At 46.0% G+C, this 18,280-nt stretch overlaps 1 protein-coding gene and 1 long non-coding RNA gene across 2 annotated transcripts; one reads left to right on the top strand and one right to left on the bottom strand.

The window, feature by feature from the left end:
* Positions 1-5,569: 5,569 nt before the first annotated feature.
* On the top strand, positions 5,570-10,973 carry LOC120739402 (calcium/calmodulin-dependent protein kinase type II delta 1 chain-like). Its single transcript, XM_040041155.1, has 2 exons — positions 5,570-5,886; positions 7,672-10,973. Exons 1-2 carry the CDS (start codon positions 5,825-5,827, stop codon positions 7,829-7,831), a joined length of 222 nt encoding a protein of 73 aa, XP_039897089.1. The 5' UTR covers positions 5,570-5,824; the 3' UTR covers positions 7,832-10,973.
* LOC120739403 lies at positions 7,805-18,280 on the bottom strand. The gene is made up of 3 exons (XR_005697198.1): positions 18,163-18,280; positions 8,563-8,572; positions 7,805-7,817 (listed from the first exon to the last, which is right to left on the bottom strand). It is a non-coding gene; the product is annotated as an uncharacterized LOC120739403 (long non-coding RNA).

Below are 18,280 nucleotides of genomic sequence, written 5' to 3'. Positions count from 1 at the left end.
AAGTGATACTTTAACGATGCTTCATGATGACTTCATGATGAAAAACATGTTCTCTCGTTAGCACATGTCTGCGCTGTCACTTGTCATGAAAATGTCCAGAGCCTGGGTTCAAGCTTTCTCTTCAATCACCACTCATCATTATTAGGCCCACAAGAGATTTGCCACATTATCCCCATAAACAACATGTTTTATAGAAATCTTTGTGACACAAATATTTAGATTCTTGTTTCACAATGTGCACGAACTCAAAATCTTTAGTTTCATACTTATAAAGTTTTAAAAAGTCTACAATTATTCCAATGTATGAGCTACACTTCTTGTAAAAAAAACCCATCCCTGCTTTCCTCAGGCACCGCTTCCTGTAGATGTCCTGGAGGGAGGGAAGCTCACCTCCAATTATCCTTTCCGCACACCGCACCACTCACTGGAGAGCTTTGGGGTTGCAAGCGGTGCTGTTGCCATACCAGGAGGCATCCAGATGTGGGGGCTCATGCCGAATCTTTAGTCTCCTGAGAAAGAAGAGGCGCTGTGCGCCTTCTTCACTGTTTTGTTTGTGTGTACTGACCACGTAAGATCCTCAGCCAGATGTACACCAAGGAACCGGAAGCTGCTCACTCTCTCCACAGCAGCGCCGTTGATGGTGATGGGGGTGTGTACTTCTCTGCACCTCCGGAAGTCCACTATCAACTCCTTTGTCTTTGCGACGTTGAGGGTGAGATGGTTGTCTTGACACCAGTGGGTCAGGGCGCTGACCTCCTCCCTGTAAGCCGTCTCATCACCGTTGGTGATAAGACCCACCACTGTAGTGTCGTCCGCAAACTTCACAATGATGTGTGAGTTTCTAGTGGCCGTGCAGTCGTAGGTGTAGAGTGAGTACAGGAGAGGGCTCAGTACACACCCCTGTGGAGCACCAGTGTTCAGTGTGACGGGGGATGAGGTGATGCTGCCCAGTCTGACCACTTGGCGTCTGTCAGACAGGAAGCTAAGGATCCAGCTGCAGAGCGGGAAAGGTTGTAGATGTGTGTAAACACTCCAGCCAGCTGAGCTGTGCATAACTTGAGGACACGGCCGGGGATCCCATCCAGACCAGTAGCTTTGCTTGCGTTCACCTGTCTGAAGCGTCTCCGCACATCCTCCTCAGACAGTGCGTGCACTGGTGTCATCCATGATGCGTACACTGTCCGGTCTCGTGTTGTTTGCTGTGTCGAATCTAGCGTAGAATAGTCTTAAAATCAACAACATAATGAGACGTTGTTGCATCTTCTGTGGGGATACATCTCCATACCTGCACGGCTGACAGACCTTCAGCTGTACCGTGTTGTGGTGTCACTCTGCCTTTGCTCTTCAGCAAGGGGACGTCATCTAACCTTTCAAGCTTTTTCTATCAAAATGCCATAAAAGTTACATCATTCTAAAAACTATTCTGTATATTAGAGGATGAAAATGCTTATAACACGCAGACTCAGATACTAATGTTGTTGAACCTGTTAAAAATTTCAGTTCAACTGTTGCAATCATGCAACAGGCAGCAGCTGCACTGAAATGAAGCTTCCCTCAGTGACAGGTGAGCTGGCAGTGCTGCTTAAACTAACATTTTGCCAAAGCCACAAATTAATTCTGCTAGAATATTTCATCAACTAAATCCTCATGGCTTTGAGACAGCTGACGCGTTGTCAGTTTTAGTCAGCAAATGATATTTTTAAGCATTTTGTCATATTTTTGTTTCTTCAAAAATATTGATAAATTAATGCTGGACACAAATCCCATCATCTCTTAATGAGGGAATCCTGAAGCTCTCGACTTTATCTAATAGGGTTCAGTAGATTACGTCTGCGTGCTTGTTGCTATATGTTTATTTCTTCCCATCCATGCTTAACCCATAAACATTGTGAAATATAGTCAAAAGTCAGAATACGTAAGGCTAAATCTCAAAATGATGGCAGTCTGTAGAATCTTTGTTTTATTTTTCCACCTCTTAAACCAGGGGAGGAAGAGGACCACATCTTAACACAGAGGGCAGCACGGAGCAGGAGATCGCTGCTTTGGAGTCAGTCCTAAAAATAACCCATCGTCATGGTGATGCAAATAGACAGCGTGTGTGTGTGTGTGTGTGTGTGTGTTGTGTGTTGTGTGTGTGTGTGTGTGTGTGTGTCTGACAACATGTAGCCGTGCAGTTGTTCCTCAATGAAAAGATCTATTCTTAGAAACGAGAGGAGATTAATCAGCCCACTCAGCAAGTCAGGCAGCCAACTGATGATGACGATGCTTTCTGTACAGATAGAGTTGGTTCACACCTGTAAATATCTGGGACTCTTAATTGACGACTCACCTTCAAACCACATGTAGAGAACCTTGTGAAAAACCTGAAGTTGAGTTATTTTCAAAAGAAGTTGTGTTTCTCTTTTAATACAAAGAAGCGGCTGGTTGCTGCAGCATGTTTGCCTGTGCTGGATTATGGAGATATTCTATATATGAATGCTTCTGCTCAGTGTCTTTGAATGGTTCATACTGTGTATCCTTCTCTGAGGTTCATCACTAACCGTGAATGTCAGTATCTCGTATACTCTCAGGTAGGACGGCCTGCTTTGGTAAGTCGGAGGAACTCAGTTTATATCTAAGGCGATACTTGGGTTGCTGCCTTCTTATCTATGTTCCCTGCTTGCAATGAAACATGCTGGTCGGTATTCTCTTCGTCCTGAATTCATTTCAATAAGTGCTTTTAAATCTAAACTACGAATCCTTCAGGCCCATAACATGCAACTGTTTCAGTTAGACTGATTTATTTTAACTGATTTTTTATTTTTATTTGAACTTTATTGAATTTTACTGAATTTTATTAAATTTTTTCATTTATGTTTGCATGTGTGTTGTTGCTGCCTGTGTTTAATTGAGTAATTTCTGAGACAGCTGCTGCTGCCTATCTTGGCCAGAGGTTTTTAGTCTCAATGGGTCTTCCTGGTTAAATAAAGGTTAATGAATCTGTCTGTCTGTCCACATATATGACAGAGAAAAACTGAGAAAGTGACATTAAATGAAAACATAGTTTGACAATTGTGTGCATCTGTGTATGATATCAATTCAGCATAGGAATACAAATATGACTCTATCTATCTATCTGGGCGGGCAGGGCGGTATGGGCAAAAACTTTTATCAGGATATATCTTTGATATCGACATGACTGACGATATAATTCATGCTCCGACAATCAAGCGGCTTCATAGCTTACCAAAGTCCTACTAAAACATTTTATGGCAGATTTTCGAGCGCCTGTTCCACATAAAATCCGTTCGAGGTCAGTAAACACAACCAGAATTCATACATAAGGCGCACTGTCGATATTGGGGGAAATGAAAGGCTTGAGAGCGCCTTATAGTCTGAAAAACACGGTAATAACGACGGCCCGCTTGCATGTTCTGCAAAAAATGTTCTTTGTTGTGTATCTGACGGTCGAAAGCCAAACCAGTTCCACACCACTGAAGCTGCAGCGTTTTTACAAACCAGTTCAGGTTCATCTGTTTCATTCAAAGATCTGCTTTCGCTCTTCTCGTCCTCCGTCGCCGCCGTGCTTTTTCCACCATGTGCGTATGAAACAAAGGCACTGCGCGTTTTACCCGTATTCAATCGCGACATTTCATTTTCTTATCTTATATTAGTTTATATTTCTTTTATATACATAAGATGCATGTGTATCCCCTGAACTTGAGTCATTTTGAATATATTTGGCTGAACTCAGTGACTTTTGCACACAAGAGATAAAATCAGTGTCTGAAAACAGGAAGCTGGTTCTAACAGCAGGCTGACCTTCTGGGCCCCACAGGGCTCTTCAGTCTCCTGTACGTGGCTCCATGTCCCTTCAGCTGGTTCGAACAGTAGGGAAGGGCTTTCCAAAGCTTTTTTGTGGTATCAAAAAGAACTTCAAAGGTGGTGACTTATTGATCCTGTTGACTGTGAGTCATGGCAGTGTTGACCTGAAACACTCTGCTGCTGCAGATAAAGCAAATAACAGAGCGAGGGCTTTTCCTTTTGTGTACACGTAACAGTGCAAACCTTGACAAGTCTTAAATAAATATGTCTCGAGAAATCGGTGTCCACACAGCCATTCAGCTGTAACACAACAGAAACATTTACATCAGTCTTTCTAACGGCCTCCTGATTTCAGATTAGACTGGAGATGGTGCCAGTTCAGTTCTTTAAGATCTTACTGCAGCACTTGATTTAAAAGTGTCTTTTAAAGTACCTCAAGGATCAATTTGCCAAAGTACAGACCTTTTCCTCAGAGTCCTTTCTGTACAGATAGGAAGCTTCTTTTCCTGTACTAGGTGGCCACTGATTTATCTCAGTTTTGCTTAAATCTTCTGTAAGCATAAAGTCTGCTAACACTTCCAAACTGACAACAGACAAATGCACCATTCTTTTCATGTGCTTACTGTAACTCTGTAGTCTTGGCTGGCCTGTGGAAGTGGAACTCTGTGACTCTTTCAAAGTAAAGACAGATTCCTTTTGGTCCTTACAAACCACAGTGAGTAGAAGTATCATTTCAAGCCCGTGGATTGAATCTTGGTATCATTTCTACTCAGGTTGGACATGTTACATGTGTTGAACTGGTTTTTAAAGGTTGGGTTTTTCAGCACAAGAACATTAATAAACTCCATCCTTTCCCTCAGTGACACAAAGACTGTTAGCACCACAACAATCTCCTCATGATTAGATTGCTGTAACTCGCTGTACTTGGAAATCGTTCACTCACGTTGTCTCGTCTGCATCTGGTGCAGAAGGTTGCTGCAAGAAAGTGATGGAAGTGCAGACTGTGTGTTTTGGATCAAGCTGTGTTTTAGTACATCACTCTATATTTTATTTCATACCTTTGTCCAGTTTTCACGTGGAAACACAGCTCCTCCACCCTATCAAATATCTCCCATTTATCTTAAGTTAATTCCTGCCTTCAGAACCAGTTGTTGGGACCCTTTCAGTGGAAATAAGGGTGAATTAACCAACCTATAAGCGATAGATATGATTTTTGTGACTTTTATTTACCATCAGAAATAGTTGTTTTGTTCTGTTAAACGAAAGCGAACCGTGTGTTTTACGGACCAACAGCCTGGATTTCAGCAGGGCAGACTTGCTGCCTGTAGAGGGAGCCCTTGTGCAGGATTCCCAATAAGGAAGCGCGGAGGTGAAATCGTGCTTCATCAGGCCCGCGGAAAAAAGCGGAAGTTGTGCTAGTTTCCTACAAAATAAAACAAAGCAAAAGAAGTAAAACGGTGGTGCTCAAACGTGACGTGAAATAGTTGGAATAATTGAAATATTGAAATAACATCAAATTTATTTGATCAAATATGTATCATGAACCGCGTGAACCTTAGTTTAAGAAAAATGTAAAAAGAGGGAAAAATCACGTTGAGATTAGGATTAGTTGGTGTGACATAAATATCAGATAAACCTCAAATTAAATATTTGCTATTAATTTTGCCAAAAATATTCACGTCACACGAGGACGTGAGAGCGCGGGTCCGAAGTTGGCTTTATTGTGGTTTCACCACCGGAAGTGTGTCCGTGTGTGTGGCCTCGTCTTGACCGTGGTAACTAATCCAAGCGGCAGAGACGAGCGCAGCAGTAGGTCGCGACGTCCAGGACTGAGCCGAGGTTTGCGAGCGGGACCGGGACAGACGGAGGCTGCGCTGCTTGCAGGACTTCCGCCCACAGGACCTCCCGGCTGCGCTTTCATTTCTTTCCCCGGCGCGACAAGTGGCTCTTTGGGACTCGGAGGGATTCGTGGAGACTGTTTACCGAGCGAGCTTCCAGTTCCCGAGTCGATCACCTCGGCATGGCTTCAACAACCTGCACCAGGTTTACCGACGAGTACCAGCTGTACGAGGAGCTGGGGAAGTGAGTTCGTGACTCTTTGTGTCTCTGAAGTTACTGCTGCTTTCAGTTGCTGCCCACGGTCACGGAGCCACCTCCGCCTGCCTGACCCCACCTTGAAGGTGCAGTCGGCGCTGTGGGCACTTCACTGTACCTGTAGTCTTACTGTCGGCTAACAGCCGCACAGATACTGTAGGATCCGTGTTTGACTCCACGTCTGTGATACTTCGCGGCTGTTTCGGGACTTTATGAACCCCGCCCGTCAGTACCGAGCGCGTTAAAGGGTCAACCGACTGAAATAGCTCCGTGTTTTAAGTGTGGCCTCTAAATGCTGCGTGCTGAGGAGAAAACAGGCTGAGGACAACTTCTGTCAAAAACCAGTCAGTGTGTCAAAACTGCAGGAAGTTGGTTTCGTTGGGGTCAGTGGGGTCACTCGTAAACAACGACGTGTTTCTGTCCACAGTCCCGCCCCTCTGTGCATTCGCTTCATCACGCATGCACCTGAACCCGAGCTGGCTTTGGGGAGCTGTGGTTGATCTCGGCCTGATCTGGGGTCAGACTGAACGGTCATCACGTCACTGTGGTTCATTCAAATGATTGCTTCACTTTGTTATTCTGACCCGAACAAAGACTTGAGTTATTGCGGGCCTTCACTGAAGAACCACTGGATGCAAAGTTGTGTGAATGATGTAAACTGGATGCTTTGCCGCTCCTACGACGAGGCGCTTCTTAGAAAGGCCTGTTTGAAGCCTTCTCCAGTTTACATGAGCAGGAAGCAGGTGTGGCTGCTGTGCAGGGATCTGCTGATGCTTCCACGTGTGCTTCAGCTGATGACCTCTGACCCGACCTTTAGTCTGAGCTCCGAGAGGATGTGCATATACTTGCCTGACATCCACCTGATGCTCACCTGTGTGTGGTTTAGTTTGCAACCCGCAGTCACTTAAACTTCTTCTGGTTAACCTGTATGTTCAGCTGTCAGTCGCGTACAGGCCTCCCAAATACACTGTGTGTAGCTAGAGCAGCGATTGGTTGAAAAGAGCGACAGTGAACGTCAGCACAGAGAGGAGAAGAAGCGCGAGAAGGCAAACGAAACAAAGACAAATGATTCAAGCTTTGTAAAAAGCAGACCCTTTTTCCACTTTGCTACAACAAAGTTCTTCATGGATGAGGACTTTGCACAGTTTCATGTGCAGAGTTTTACTACGAATGATGTTCAGCACAGTCGAGCTTTGTTTGTGGCGTTTGGCTCAGTGAAGCCCGTCACAGCGCCGGGTGCTAACCCGGGCTTTCTCCTGTAGGGTCACAGAAAAAGGAGCGCTGCCTCGCTCGCTCGTGTTAAACGTGATTAAAGTGCACCAACGATGTCGAGGCGGCGACTTCAGGCAGAGCCAGAGAAGTCTGTCTGTGTCTGCAGCAGAGTATGAAGCCTGCTTACACTTGGCTGTGGACACAGGCAGCTGCACACTTGCTCATTTGTTGCATGTTTCACTCACTTTACTTTACTTGCTGCTGGTTTAGGAACAGAAACCAAGAAGCTGAAAATAAGCTGCTTCACAACGATCACTCTGCACGCTGAAAAGGGACAAGTGGGGAGTTAGACAGCCTCTGACTTGTTGCAGGGTTAGGGTTAGTTGCACCGTCGAATGGTGCGTGTTGTAAAATGGCTCTTGAAACTTTGGACTCGTGACACCGAGACTCGACTGGGACTTTCAGATGTAACAGTGCAACAGAAAACACTTTAAATGTCTTTGCACATTATGAGGAGTCTGGTTGTGCAGAGGCTGATCCCTGCTTCATTGTGTCCTGTAGGGGGGCCTTCTCTGTGGTGAGGCGGTGCATGAAGATCTCCACGGGGCAGGAGTATGCTGCAAAGATAATCAACACCAAGAAGTTGTCTGCTAGAGGTGAGTACATGCTGCTTCAGCCTCTCACTGCAAACATGCAGCGGTGGCTCACTCAGAGGGAATAGCTTCTTTTTAGCCCCGTCACGCCTCAAACCAGCTTCCTCTTTCTTTTTGGCTCTATGGTTTTCATGCCTCTGCCATTTCTGCCAGATGTGGTCGGGTTTCACTGCCTGCAGCTTCAAATTCACTTTTATTTTCCGTTTTTGTTATTGCATCATCACAGTGGCCTTTTCACGACTCGTTCTGCTGTGTGAGCCGGTGATTTGTGAGGTCTTCACATTAAAAACATGATTATAGAGCGTTGCCTCGTGAACTTCATGTGATAGTGTCTGTCCAACCCAGAAGCTTCTCTTTTGTCTTTAAAGTTTTCATCTTCTTACTAAAAAACAAAAACAACTTTATCAGTGTCCGTGCAGCAGGAGCCCAGGCGTCCGCTGCTGTCCAAGTGCTAATCGGCAGAAGCACGGCGCACAAACTGAAGGAGACGGGCTTGAATAGATGGGCCGTGGTGATGGAGAGTGACTGCAGTGCAGCCTCTCAGGAGGGGAGCAGGGGGTTTCCCTGCAGCTAGCAGCTGTGTGGAAAGCAAAGGGTTTGCAAATGTGGTTTTAAAAAGGGAGACTTGCAACAATGAAACAAAAAGAAAAAGACGCATTTAGCTGCTGAGAGATTAGGAACTCATTTTAACCTTGTAGCCTTGGAGGGGACATCATAACCAATGAGAAGGGAGAGCAGGCACAGTAGATGGTTTGTCCCAGGGCTGAGCGACGATGATCTCACATCCCTGATATCAGACGTTTGTCGTGCTGACAACGATATTCATCACAAAACTTTTGTTTTCTGTAACTTCTGTGAGTCTCGGGCAGCTCGACCTGCATGAAGTGTTTTCAGCTGGGCGTTGTGTAGCTGCAGTCGAGTGGTAGATGAGTTGGAACGGCCGCGATTTTCTTTGTATGCATTACACGGCGTGCTGCGGGGCGGCGTGCTGCGGGGCGACGCGCTGACGGCTCTTTTTAGCATCTCGTCCGTAAATACTATTTCACCTGATTTCGTTTATTTTGAAAAATCTCAACAGGATCTTCAGCTTTATTGTGAAAGGTTTATGTGGAAATAAACTAGCGGAGCCGCGCGATGCTCGTCGTTGCCCTCGCTGTTGCTAACGACAACGCATAACAACAGTCGCTTGTCCGTAGTGTGGTCATTTTAAATATAAGAGAAGAGAGAAGGCTAAGAAATTCTACATGAAAACGATGTAAATATCACCGTAAACGGTTCATTTTGAGACACACAGACATGAATATGAAAGATGGACGTTTCACATTCATGTCGGTTATATTGAGCTAGTTTGTCATAAGTCCACGCCGGGCTTATTTAGGCTGACTCACCCAATGAGGAGAAGAAGGTCAGTTGGACAGAGGAGTGTTTATAAAAGAATTGCATATAAATCTAATGGGGCTGTTCACGAGGAGAAAAACATCCGTCCTACTTTTCCATCATTCAGCGTCATGAGGTGAAAATAATCCTAGCTCTTGAGGCAGAGATGCAGATGAGCCCTTTGGGTTGCGCCTTCAGAATAAGTGAAATCCCAAAGAAAGCCGATATGATGCTGCTGTCGTGGTCTTTTGGCCACATCACCACATTGCTCAAACACAGCTCGCTTACGCGTAAGCACCGCGTTCTGGTTTACAGGTTTATGGGTTGGTTACCTTCTGATAAATCACAACATTCACAATGACATCTCTTCATTCAAATTGTGAAATCCCTTTAATCTGGCCTGCAGCACTTTAGGATGTCGGCACACAGCCGGAGGACAGACGCTCTGAAAGTCAAACACATGCAGATACGGTGGCGTGCTGATCCGAACTGACGGTCTCGTTCAGGGAGAGGCCAGAGTGCCACCAATGCCACGGCTGCTTTGTGAGGAGAAGTCCTAAACAGAAGCTCCACCTGAGAGTTCTTCTGTGTCTGCAAACATCACATCAGCGGTAGTTCTAGTGAAGGAACACGTGGTTGCAGAGTGCTGCAGCTGAGCTTGGAAGGCTTTCTGATAGATCTCACTGAGAATCTACACGTCTGTGATGGGGACTGTTCTGCATGCTAGTCTGCTGTCACAGTGTGGACACTTCAGTAACATCATAATGAACAGTAATTATGAAATAGGGTTAAACTGATAGACAATGCTGGGAACGCACTGGCAGCAGTGTCGGCCCTGAGCTGCCAGCACCATCACCCCAGCAGGGTGAAGCAGCCAAGGCAGGAGGACAGTTTTTAATTAATGGATTTTAATTTTGATGTTCACACTGGAGATTGTGCAGCTTTGAGTAGCCACCAGACCTGGAGACCCCCCCCCCCCCCCCGGCCTAAACAAGCTGGCACTTGTGAGGCTCAGAGTGCATCAGTTAATTTGAAAAGTCATTACCAGGTTTTGCTAACACGTTAGCAGGTAGCTATTACCTGTAAATGTGTTTGTAGTCTCTTTGGACACGTTAGTGTTCAAGTGGTACAAAAAAACAAAACACCCACAAATGTTTCCTAAAATTTAATTTCAAGTATCGTAGAACAAGACGAGCTGCAAACGTGACCACAGATCTTTCATTGAACCACCAAATAAACACACCGGTCCTCTGTGTGCACGCGTGGCAGCACGAACTGTGATTGTATTTAACAAAATAAAAACGCAGCACTGCACTAACACAGCCGATCCCTCAGCATCTTTGCACTCTGCTGTTTCCTCGGTCAGGACCGTGATGAAGGTTGCTCTGCCTAATCCGTCGGGCTCCGTGTTGGGCCCGTAGCTGGTAACTGTCAGAGAGGCGTGGAAAGGCTCCAACAGAGCTTTAGAGTGTCGGAGGGAAACACAGCGTACAGTCTGGACGGCTTGCTTACAGCCGGGCTCGTCAGGCTGCAGCTGTTGTTGTTGTTATATTTACATGCTTTCATCTTCCGTTTCTTGTCGGTAGAAACTCGTACTTTCTCTCTGCCTCGTGCTCAAACACACACAGTGGGAGGGGCAGTCCCACGCTCTCTGCAGCACAGACTACACTACCCATGAGGCTACATGCCTCAGTCAATGCAGTCAACAACAAACAAATCCTCCCTTCACAGGTCAATTCACAGGTTATAGTTCGTCACGTCAGTGTAAGTGGTCCCCGGGCCGCCAGTTTGACACCCCTGGTTTAGAGTGCATCTGCATTCTAACCGGCTCTTCAAAATAAAAGCATAATATTGGAAGAATCCCGAACATAACTCCAACACCCAGATGTAGTGAAGTGGAAGTCTTCACAGACGGCAGCCTTGTATGAAGGACAAAGTCAGACCCAGTGATGCTTGGACTCACCGGAGTGGAAGTGATCACTTGAAGACCCACCGGCTGTGGGAAAGCTCTGGTTCAGGAGCCCTTTGTTGTTGCTTCTGGAAAATACCCGAGGCCCAGCCGCTCGATGTGAACTCTTCATCCCCATGGAAACACAACGAGATGGGAAGCTAAATATAGTCTGCGGGGTCATGTAGGTGTTGAAGTATATTAGAGTGTTTGTGCTGTTGATTGTGATCAGCGCTCAGACACAGCGTAACACAAGCACTCCTAACACACCGAAACCCACGAGCCGTGACCCCTGACCCCTCAGTCCTGGTTTTATAGGGTCGGCATCAGTAAAGTGCTCCGTCAGAGGTGTGTGTGTGCATTCAATGTCACAGGCTTAACACACCAGTTACACAGCAGCCTTCCTAAGGCCACACATGAAAGAGGTGGATAAAGAGAGACGTAGTGCGTTACAAAAGGAAGATGCTGTAACACAAAGCAGAGCCTCGTGCAGCGTGTACAGCTCTACATGACGTGGTCTCATTGTGTCCACGGCTCCTTCAGGTCCTGACTGACCCACATGGTCTAGGACTTGAATGACCAGTGAGCTGTTCGTGTGACAGAAGTGATGACTCAGTATCCCTAAGTGCACGTCCTCGTGTCTCTGCCATCACTTAGACAGCTTCTCATGCCGAGGGCGCCCGCCGCCTGCAGACTGCAAGCTGCACTTCATACATCCTACAAACAGGCAACGAGAGACCAGGTTCAGGAGGTTTTGTGTTTACTTGTGAATCTGTGTAGAGCTCAGGCTGCTGGTCTCAGAATCCTGTGTGTGTCCATGTGTTTAACAGGCGGTGTAGTTGGACTCTGCATGCCCACCAAGCTTTCTGGAAGCAAGAACAATCAGATATGTGAAGCTGAACGTTTGTTCACACATTAGTTTCTGATGCTTTGCACGTGGATGGAAATGGTCCTGGTATGATTCATCCACCAGAACTTAAGTCACATTTTGTAGAAGAACAGTTGAAACCTCGAAACAATAAAAGGTGAAACGCATAGAAAGCTGTCAACATTCATGTAGCAGTGGGGGTTCCATATGCAGGCACTAAAGTTCACTAATCTGATTTTATTTAATGTTTTTATTATGGTATTGATGCATCTGCACGTGGAAAGCTGTGTTTAACCCAGGATGGCCTATAACTCCAGTCTGATCTATCAGTGAGGGAGCCACAGTTTGTGTATCACTGCGAGTGCTGCAGATCAGCTCAAGTGTTTGTGTATATATTAGAATATTGGTGATTTCACCCCAGACTTGCTCTTAAGTGAAGCTCAGCTGTGTGCAGCAGGCTAAAAATATCTCATCAGACCTACTCAGGGGAGCATGAAAAACAGAAAGTAGGCTGCCGTGTAACAGAGCAACTGTCAGCGGGCGCGAGGACTCCCCAGTCCGAGGCAAAAGGCTGCCTCAGTTCTCATCCGATCAAACGATGGGGAAGCTCGGCTTTTGTTTGGGTTTTCTTCAACTAAATGTCATTAATGATATTCCTGTTTTAGCTCTGACTAGCTGCACATGAAACGTGAAAGAAGGGTGTAGCAGAGCAGGCTCCTGGTTGGATAGTTGGTGGTTCGATCCCTCGAATCCTTGGGCAAGATACTAACCACAGGTTCCTGGAGTATGAGTGCAGGTTAATGATGAATACAAAGGAAAAAGTGCTTCTACGAGTGGGTGAGGCGTGCACTTTACACTTGTTTTTCCCAGTAGAAAAGCGCTGTATCAGAACCAGGCTCAGTTTTTAAGTGGATTGGATAAATTCTGCAGGTCGTTCCTGTGTTCGTCTCGCCTCCCTCCGCGAGCCCGGTCATGCCCCTCCCTCCCTGGGACTGCTACAGGTTTCCTCTTGCTTAAAATGCACCTTTAACTTCCCACTGTGACCAAGAGCTTCTGCAGCTTTGTTAGTGTAACAGTCATTTTCAAGTTTAAGTTCAGTTGGTTCCTCTTGGGCTTCCGGGTGCCTCAGCCACATACTGAGGGTGAATCCACATGGAAGGAAGTCCCTCAGACGTCTCAATGTCATGGCTCATGTCTGTGACCTGGTTCATTGCCAAAGGTTGGATTTAAAGCTGTGATTCAGACTGAGGAATTGGAGGCTCAGTTGCCAGTGGTACAGTCATGCATGTGTCCATAAGTTGAGTGACTTCTTGGTGAAAGTTTGGCTGCACCAGCTTTTCCATCATTAAGATGCACATGAGCTTTGCCTCCAAACCTCGAGGCAGGATTACGAGTAATCCTTGAGCTACTCTGCCAGAAGATGATACTTTGGTCTTTTTAGCTTCAAGTTACCCTGGAAAGTGTGCAGCGTTTTCTTTCATTGGTCGTAGCTTTGTTAAGTCGCGAGAACCCTCCTGACCCACAGACACAAACTGGAGTAATTCCTTTGGGCTTCACTCTAAATCCTGATTTAGCCAAGTAGGGCAGCCAGCTGAGGGACAGGTGCCTGTTTTAATTAGGCTTCTTTGTCTGTCAGACTGGGTGCTCCTGTGGAGGGACACCGTCTTCCAGTGGTGCGCTCCTCCGCCTTAATAAACTGCTGGTTGGCTCAGTGAGCGGAGAGTCGTACTCTGTCCTCTCAGTCATGTCCTTATCTTGGTTTACTTTAGATTTCCTGCAAAGGGAAAGAGGGAGGGCATTGTTGCTCATGACCTCTGATGGTTCAGTCCGTTGTCCATTGGTTGGTTGTGTTCATTGGTTAATGTGTCCGTGACCCATGAAGGACTCCCCCCGTCCACCTACCAAACACCTCCCTGCTTTGTATCGTGTATTCGTGTAATGGCCTACAAGTGCGCCGGTTGTGGGAGGTTCCTCGAGCTCCTTAAAAGGAAAACTGGTTTTCTTGAAGTCGGTGGTTTTGAGGAGTGACAGGAAATAAAACTATAAAGGAAGAGGTGCGCCCGCTGAATACAAGGCTCAGATTTTGAAAGGTGCAAACTGCAACAAGCCATGAAAACATAAAAACTGCAAACAGCTTTGGAGTTTTAACTCTGTCACTTTATACCTCTCAGATGCAAAGAGCTGTAACCTCCTGCTTTACGTTGGGTTTGATGAGTATGTCCCTGCTAAATAGGTTTGCTCCCTGGTGGGGGTAAATCCTACTCCGGGAATCAAAGAATAATTGTTTCAGCTCATCCTTCATCATTCGTGCAATAGAAAAGATTCTCTGATAGCTTATAGATGTGCTGCTCAAACTCACCTTCATATATCAAATTGCATCCTTGGTGCCTGAAATACTGAAACACACAACACCATTTAATGATGTCTGACGTGTGTTATCTTCTCCATCACTAACCATGGGGATTGATTAGAGCATCAGTAATGAATATTAACAGCGGAGCACACAGTGTGTCAAACAGGCCGACGTAAGAAGCTGTGGCCACGGTAAGAGCTCTTCTTCTGACTCAGAAAGAAGCACTGAGAAGAAGCTGCTTCAGACGGATTCTGCTGCGTTTGTCCTTGCTACCTGATACTCAGGTGGGATCCTCGTGCTGAGATCATTTTTGCTCTGTTAAGGATAATCTCAGAGACAAACCGTCTGTATGATGGGATCCAAATGATCCGCCCAGTGGGCTGAATAAAAAACACTCAATGCAGTCGGAGCTCATGCACAGTTTGTTCAGTGAGTTCTGGATGGAGGTGGACGTAGCAGCGACCTTCTTTATTCTCCTTGCTTTACATGCACAGAAGAATCGAGCCTCAAGCGTACAGGGAGTGCAGTTCAGGGACGACCGTGTTTCATACATGAGTCATTGCTTGTAGCTTTGCTTCCATGAGTTTGAGAAATAACATGAAGTGAAGTAAAGAAAGTTCAGTATGCAAAGGCAAACTCGGCGTGCACGAGTGGGCAGAGTAACACTTTGTTTCCCACAATGCAACTGTTCATTTCAGATTGGTAGTGAGGGACCACATGTGGTTTCTAAGAGCTCTAACTTTACAGATGGCTCAGTTTTGACTGACCGCAAAAGAGACGGACCTGTTGCCATGTTTGTACAAGCTGACCAGATCGGACCTTAATCCACATCTTCTCCTCACTACTAACTGTTTTGTTGCTGCATGACGTCTCCATGACAATGTGATCATGCAGACTGGGATCATCATTGAAGCGTTGTCAGCTAGAAGAGCAGCAGAGTTTCAGTTGTTTCTGGGCAGCGTTGTGAGCGTCTCTTTAAGACCTTTGAATGCTCAGCTACAGGACAACAGTCCTTTGTTGTACTTTTACAATTTATAGTTGAACAGTCACGACTAATAAATAAGTTAGTTGGATAAACATAATTAAATAAATAAATAAAAACGAGCTGTGAGTCTGTGATCCAAACAAACAGGCTTCCAAACCTGTTTGGTTACTTTTTAGTAACAATCGTTAAAACTGAGGAGTTGCTCTTCGATTGAAACAAACGCTTTCTTGAAGGAAAATAAAGTAAAAGAATGAGAGGTGATAAAGGAAGGAAGAGCCTCGTAGGCAGGTTAGTGGTGTGATTTCCTTAAGAGCAGTGAGGCTATGACACAGGCTGAGCAGATCTAGAGTGACTGGGAGATTATGGTGTGAAGCTACAGAGCACTTGTGTGCAGAGAAGCAGGGATGTCAGCCAGGAAGCAAAGTGTGTGGGTTCACTTGATGGAAGTAGCACTGATCGAGCTGCGTAGGTGACGTCGCTGTGAGGGGTGACGTCTCTGATCCACCAAAGATATAATGTTTACTACAGATACCTGAGCAACACACACTTCATCGTTTCTAAGCCAGGTGGGCGTGGCTCTCTGAAGATGGTAATGCCAGTCAGCCACCACTTTATTGCTAAACAGGCAGCCGGTCCCTCACCTGGAACAGTAAGTCACGGCCTCTCCGTTGGTCGACCTGGGACCAAGTCATCAGGTCATAATTGATGGTGGATGCGGGGAGTGGATGATCCTGCTGCAGGTTCACCAACGCTGCTTCTTCAGACTGCTTTTGATAACTAACAAATGCAGACCAGGAACAGCCCCAAGAGCTGCAGGTGCTCCAACCCGTTCATCTATCGCCACGATGCGGCCCTCGTCATTGCTCCAGTCCTTTTGCTCTTTTTCCTGCTTGGAACACATTAAAAAGACTTTGAAGTTTCTCAAAGCCCTGAATCAAAGCTAACGGTCTGCATGAATCCCACCGTGACTGCTCTAAAACCCACTGTGCTGATGGACAGAGGCAAAAACCTGTTTGTAACCGTGACAGCATTTTTCTGCAGCACCGCATCAAATGATCGCATGTGATTGTGAGACAAACCGTGGGAACTCGAGGGTCCGTTTGAACGCGTGGCGGCGTCGGCTAGATAACACCGGTACCTTTCCAGAGGACCTGAATGTCTTTGTACTTCACTTTAAACGCTGTGAGTGGGCTGTGCTTGAAGGCCTGTGGGAGTCTCCCCAAACAGACGACGACCCGGGCATAGAAACGCTTCCAGTGAGATCGGGAGTGTTAGGAGTTCCCGATATGATGACTTTGCTCTGGTGGATTAAGTATTTTTATTAAACTGAATGTGTTTTTATGGCAGAACTAGTCAGCTGCTGCACTTGAATGAACTGCTTCAGAGACGACTGCGTTCGATGTATTTGCTGTTTTTATTTCCCGTGATGTCCACTAGATATTAGTTTGCCTCAGTAAAAGCACTATTCAGAGAAACGTCACAAACGGTTATGGAGCTTTTTCTCTTTCAAAGACTTGTTTGTATTTGTTAAATGAAGGACGCTCTGGAGAGAAGCAGCATCTCAGCGTCTCTACTTCACAGTTGTCCTTTCTGAGAGAACAACCCAGCCGTGATGCTGCTGAAGTGCCAGCAGTCAAAGTGTAACAAGCTCTGATTCAGCTGAATATTTGGTTCGTTTTTAGTGCACACACAATGACTCGCTTCACATTTCTGTGGTTGATTCCAGTTTATTTTTCATCTTTCAGGGAAACGTCAGATTTCTGAAGCAGAGCTAAACAGCCAGTGGTTGTAGCGCCTGGCACGTTTCAGCTGCAGCCTCTCTGAGCGTGCAGCTGCCTCTGAACAAGTCTCTCCCCGTCATAGTGCCTCTCTCCAGCTCCCCTCAGGGAAACGGTCTCCGTTCGTCGATGCATTTGTACATGTGTCAGTCTGTGGCGATACTAAACGTATTGTACAGTTGCTAATTGTGAATAATCTTTGAATTCTATCAGGATCTGAAAGGATGAGTCTGAGAAAAAGCACTGAAACAAAATGCCTAATAAGTTAGTCTGTCCTGTAAATCCCTGCTCTGCTGTAAGGCTGCGATATGTAAAGCCTTTCCCCCCGGCATTCGTCCGTCCGGTAACTGATGCAGACTCTTCCATGGGTGGAGCGATGTGCTCATGCACCGACTGATTTGTGCATTTAGAATTTCTACGTTTTGTCTGTTTCAGTGTTAATAGTTTTTAGATTATTCATTTGAGACGTGCCAGTCGCACAAAAGACGCTTACAGTGGAAAAAGAAGCCACTGTCTCGTTTTCCCACCGTTGATTTAAAAATAAAGTATTTAGTTTTTTCTGAACACGGGCCACGGCCTGTCCTTCTGTTATGAGTAAATGGACCGACTCTTGCGTAGCACTTTTCTGCTGTCCCGCTCCACACAACATTCATGCACTTCTAAACTCAAACTGAGCAACATTCACGCTGAGGCCACACTCGGGGTCAGGATCTTGCCCGAGGATATTTGGCAGACTGGGGAAGCCAGGAATCGAACCACCGACCTTCCAGTCGGTAGCTGACCTGCTCTCCCTGCGCCACAGCCAGCCCCTGTATAAAACAATGAGTTTGTGTATCCATTTGTCATGTATGCCACTTTGCTCTGTGGTGTTAAAACATTGCCTGCTTCTCTCAGCTTCAGCCAGCATGTTACAAACTCTTGGGCACATAAATCGGTCGCTCTTATAAAAACGATCGGTGAAAGGCTCGGCCTGTCGTCGGTGGTCAGTGTAATCGCCCAACCCTACTCCGCTGTAAGCACAAAGAACAACACGACCTCTGCATGAACTTTCCAGACCAGGCTAGCCCCGTTAATCTTTAATGTTGGAGACGACTTTCAGGCCACAAAGAAACGTCTGATTAAATGGAGGGAAATTATGCGTTTGATTGATTTTCCTTTTAAATCAGCGCTGAACAAACCTGTAAAGCTTGTCTGCTGTAACAGCGCTT

This window comes from Simochromis diagramma, unplaced genomic scaffold (assembly GCF_900408965.1).
Source record: "Simochromis diagramma unplaced genomic scaffold, fSimDia1.1 OVJJ01000049.1, whole genome shotgun sequence".
Classification (NCBI taxonomy): Eukaryota; Metazoa; Chordata; class Actinopteri; order Cichliformes; family Cichlidae; genus Simochromis; species Simochromis diagramma.
The sequence above is the reverse complement of the archived record's forward strand: the minus strand, read 5'-3'. Positions and strand labels throughout refer to the sequence as shown.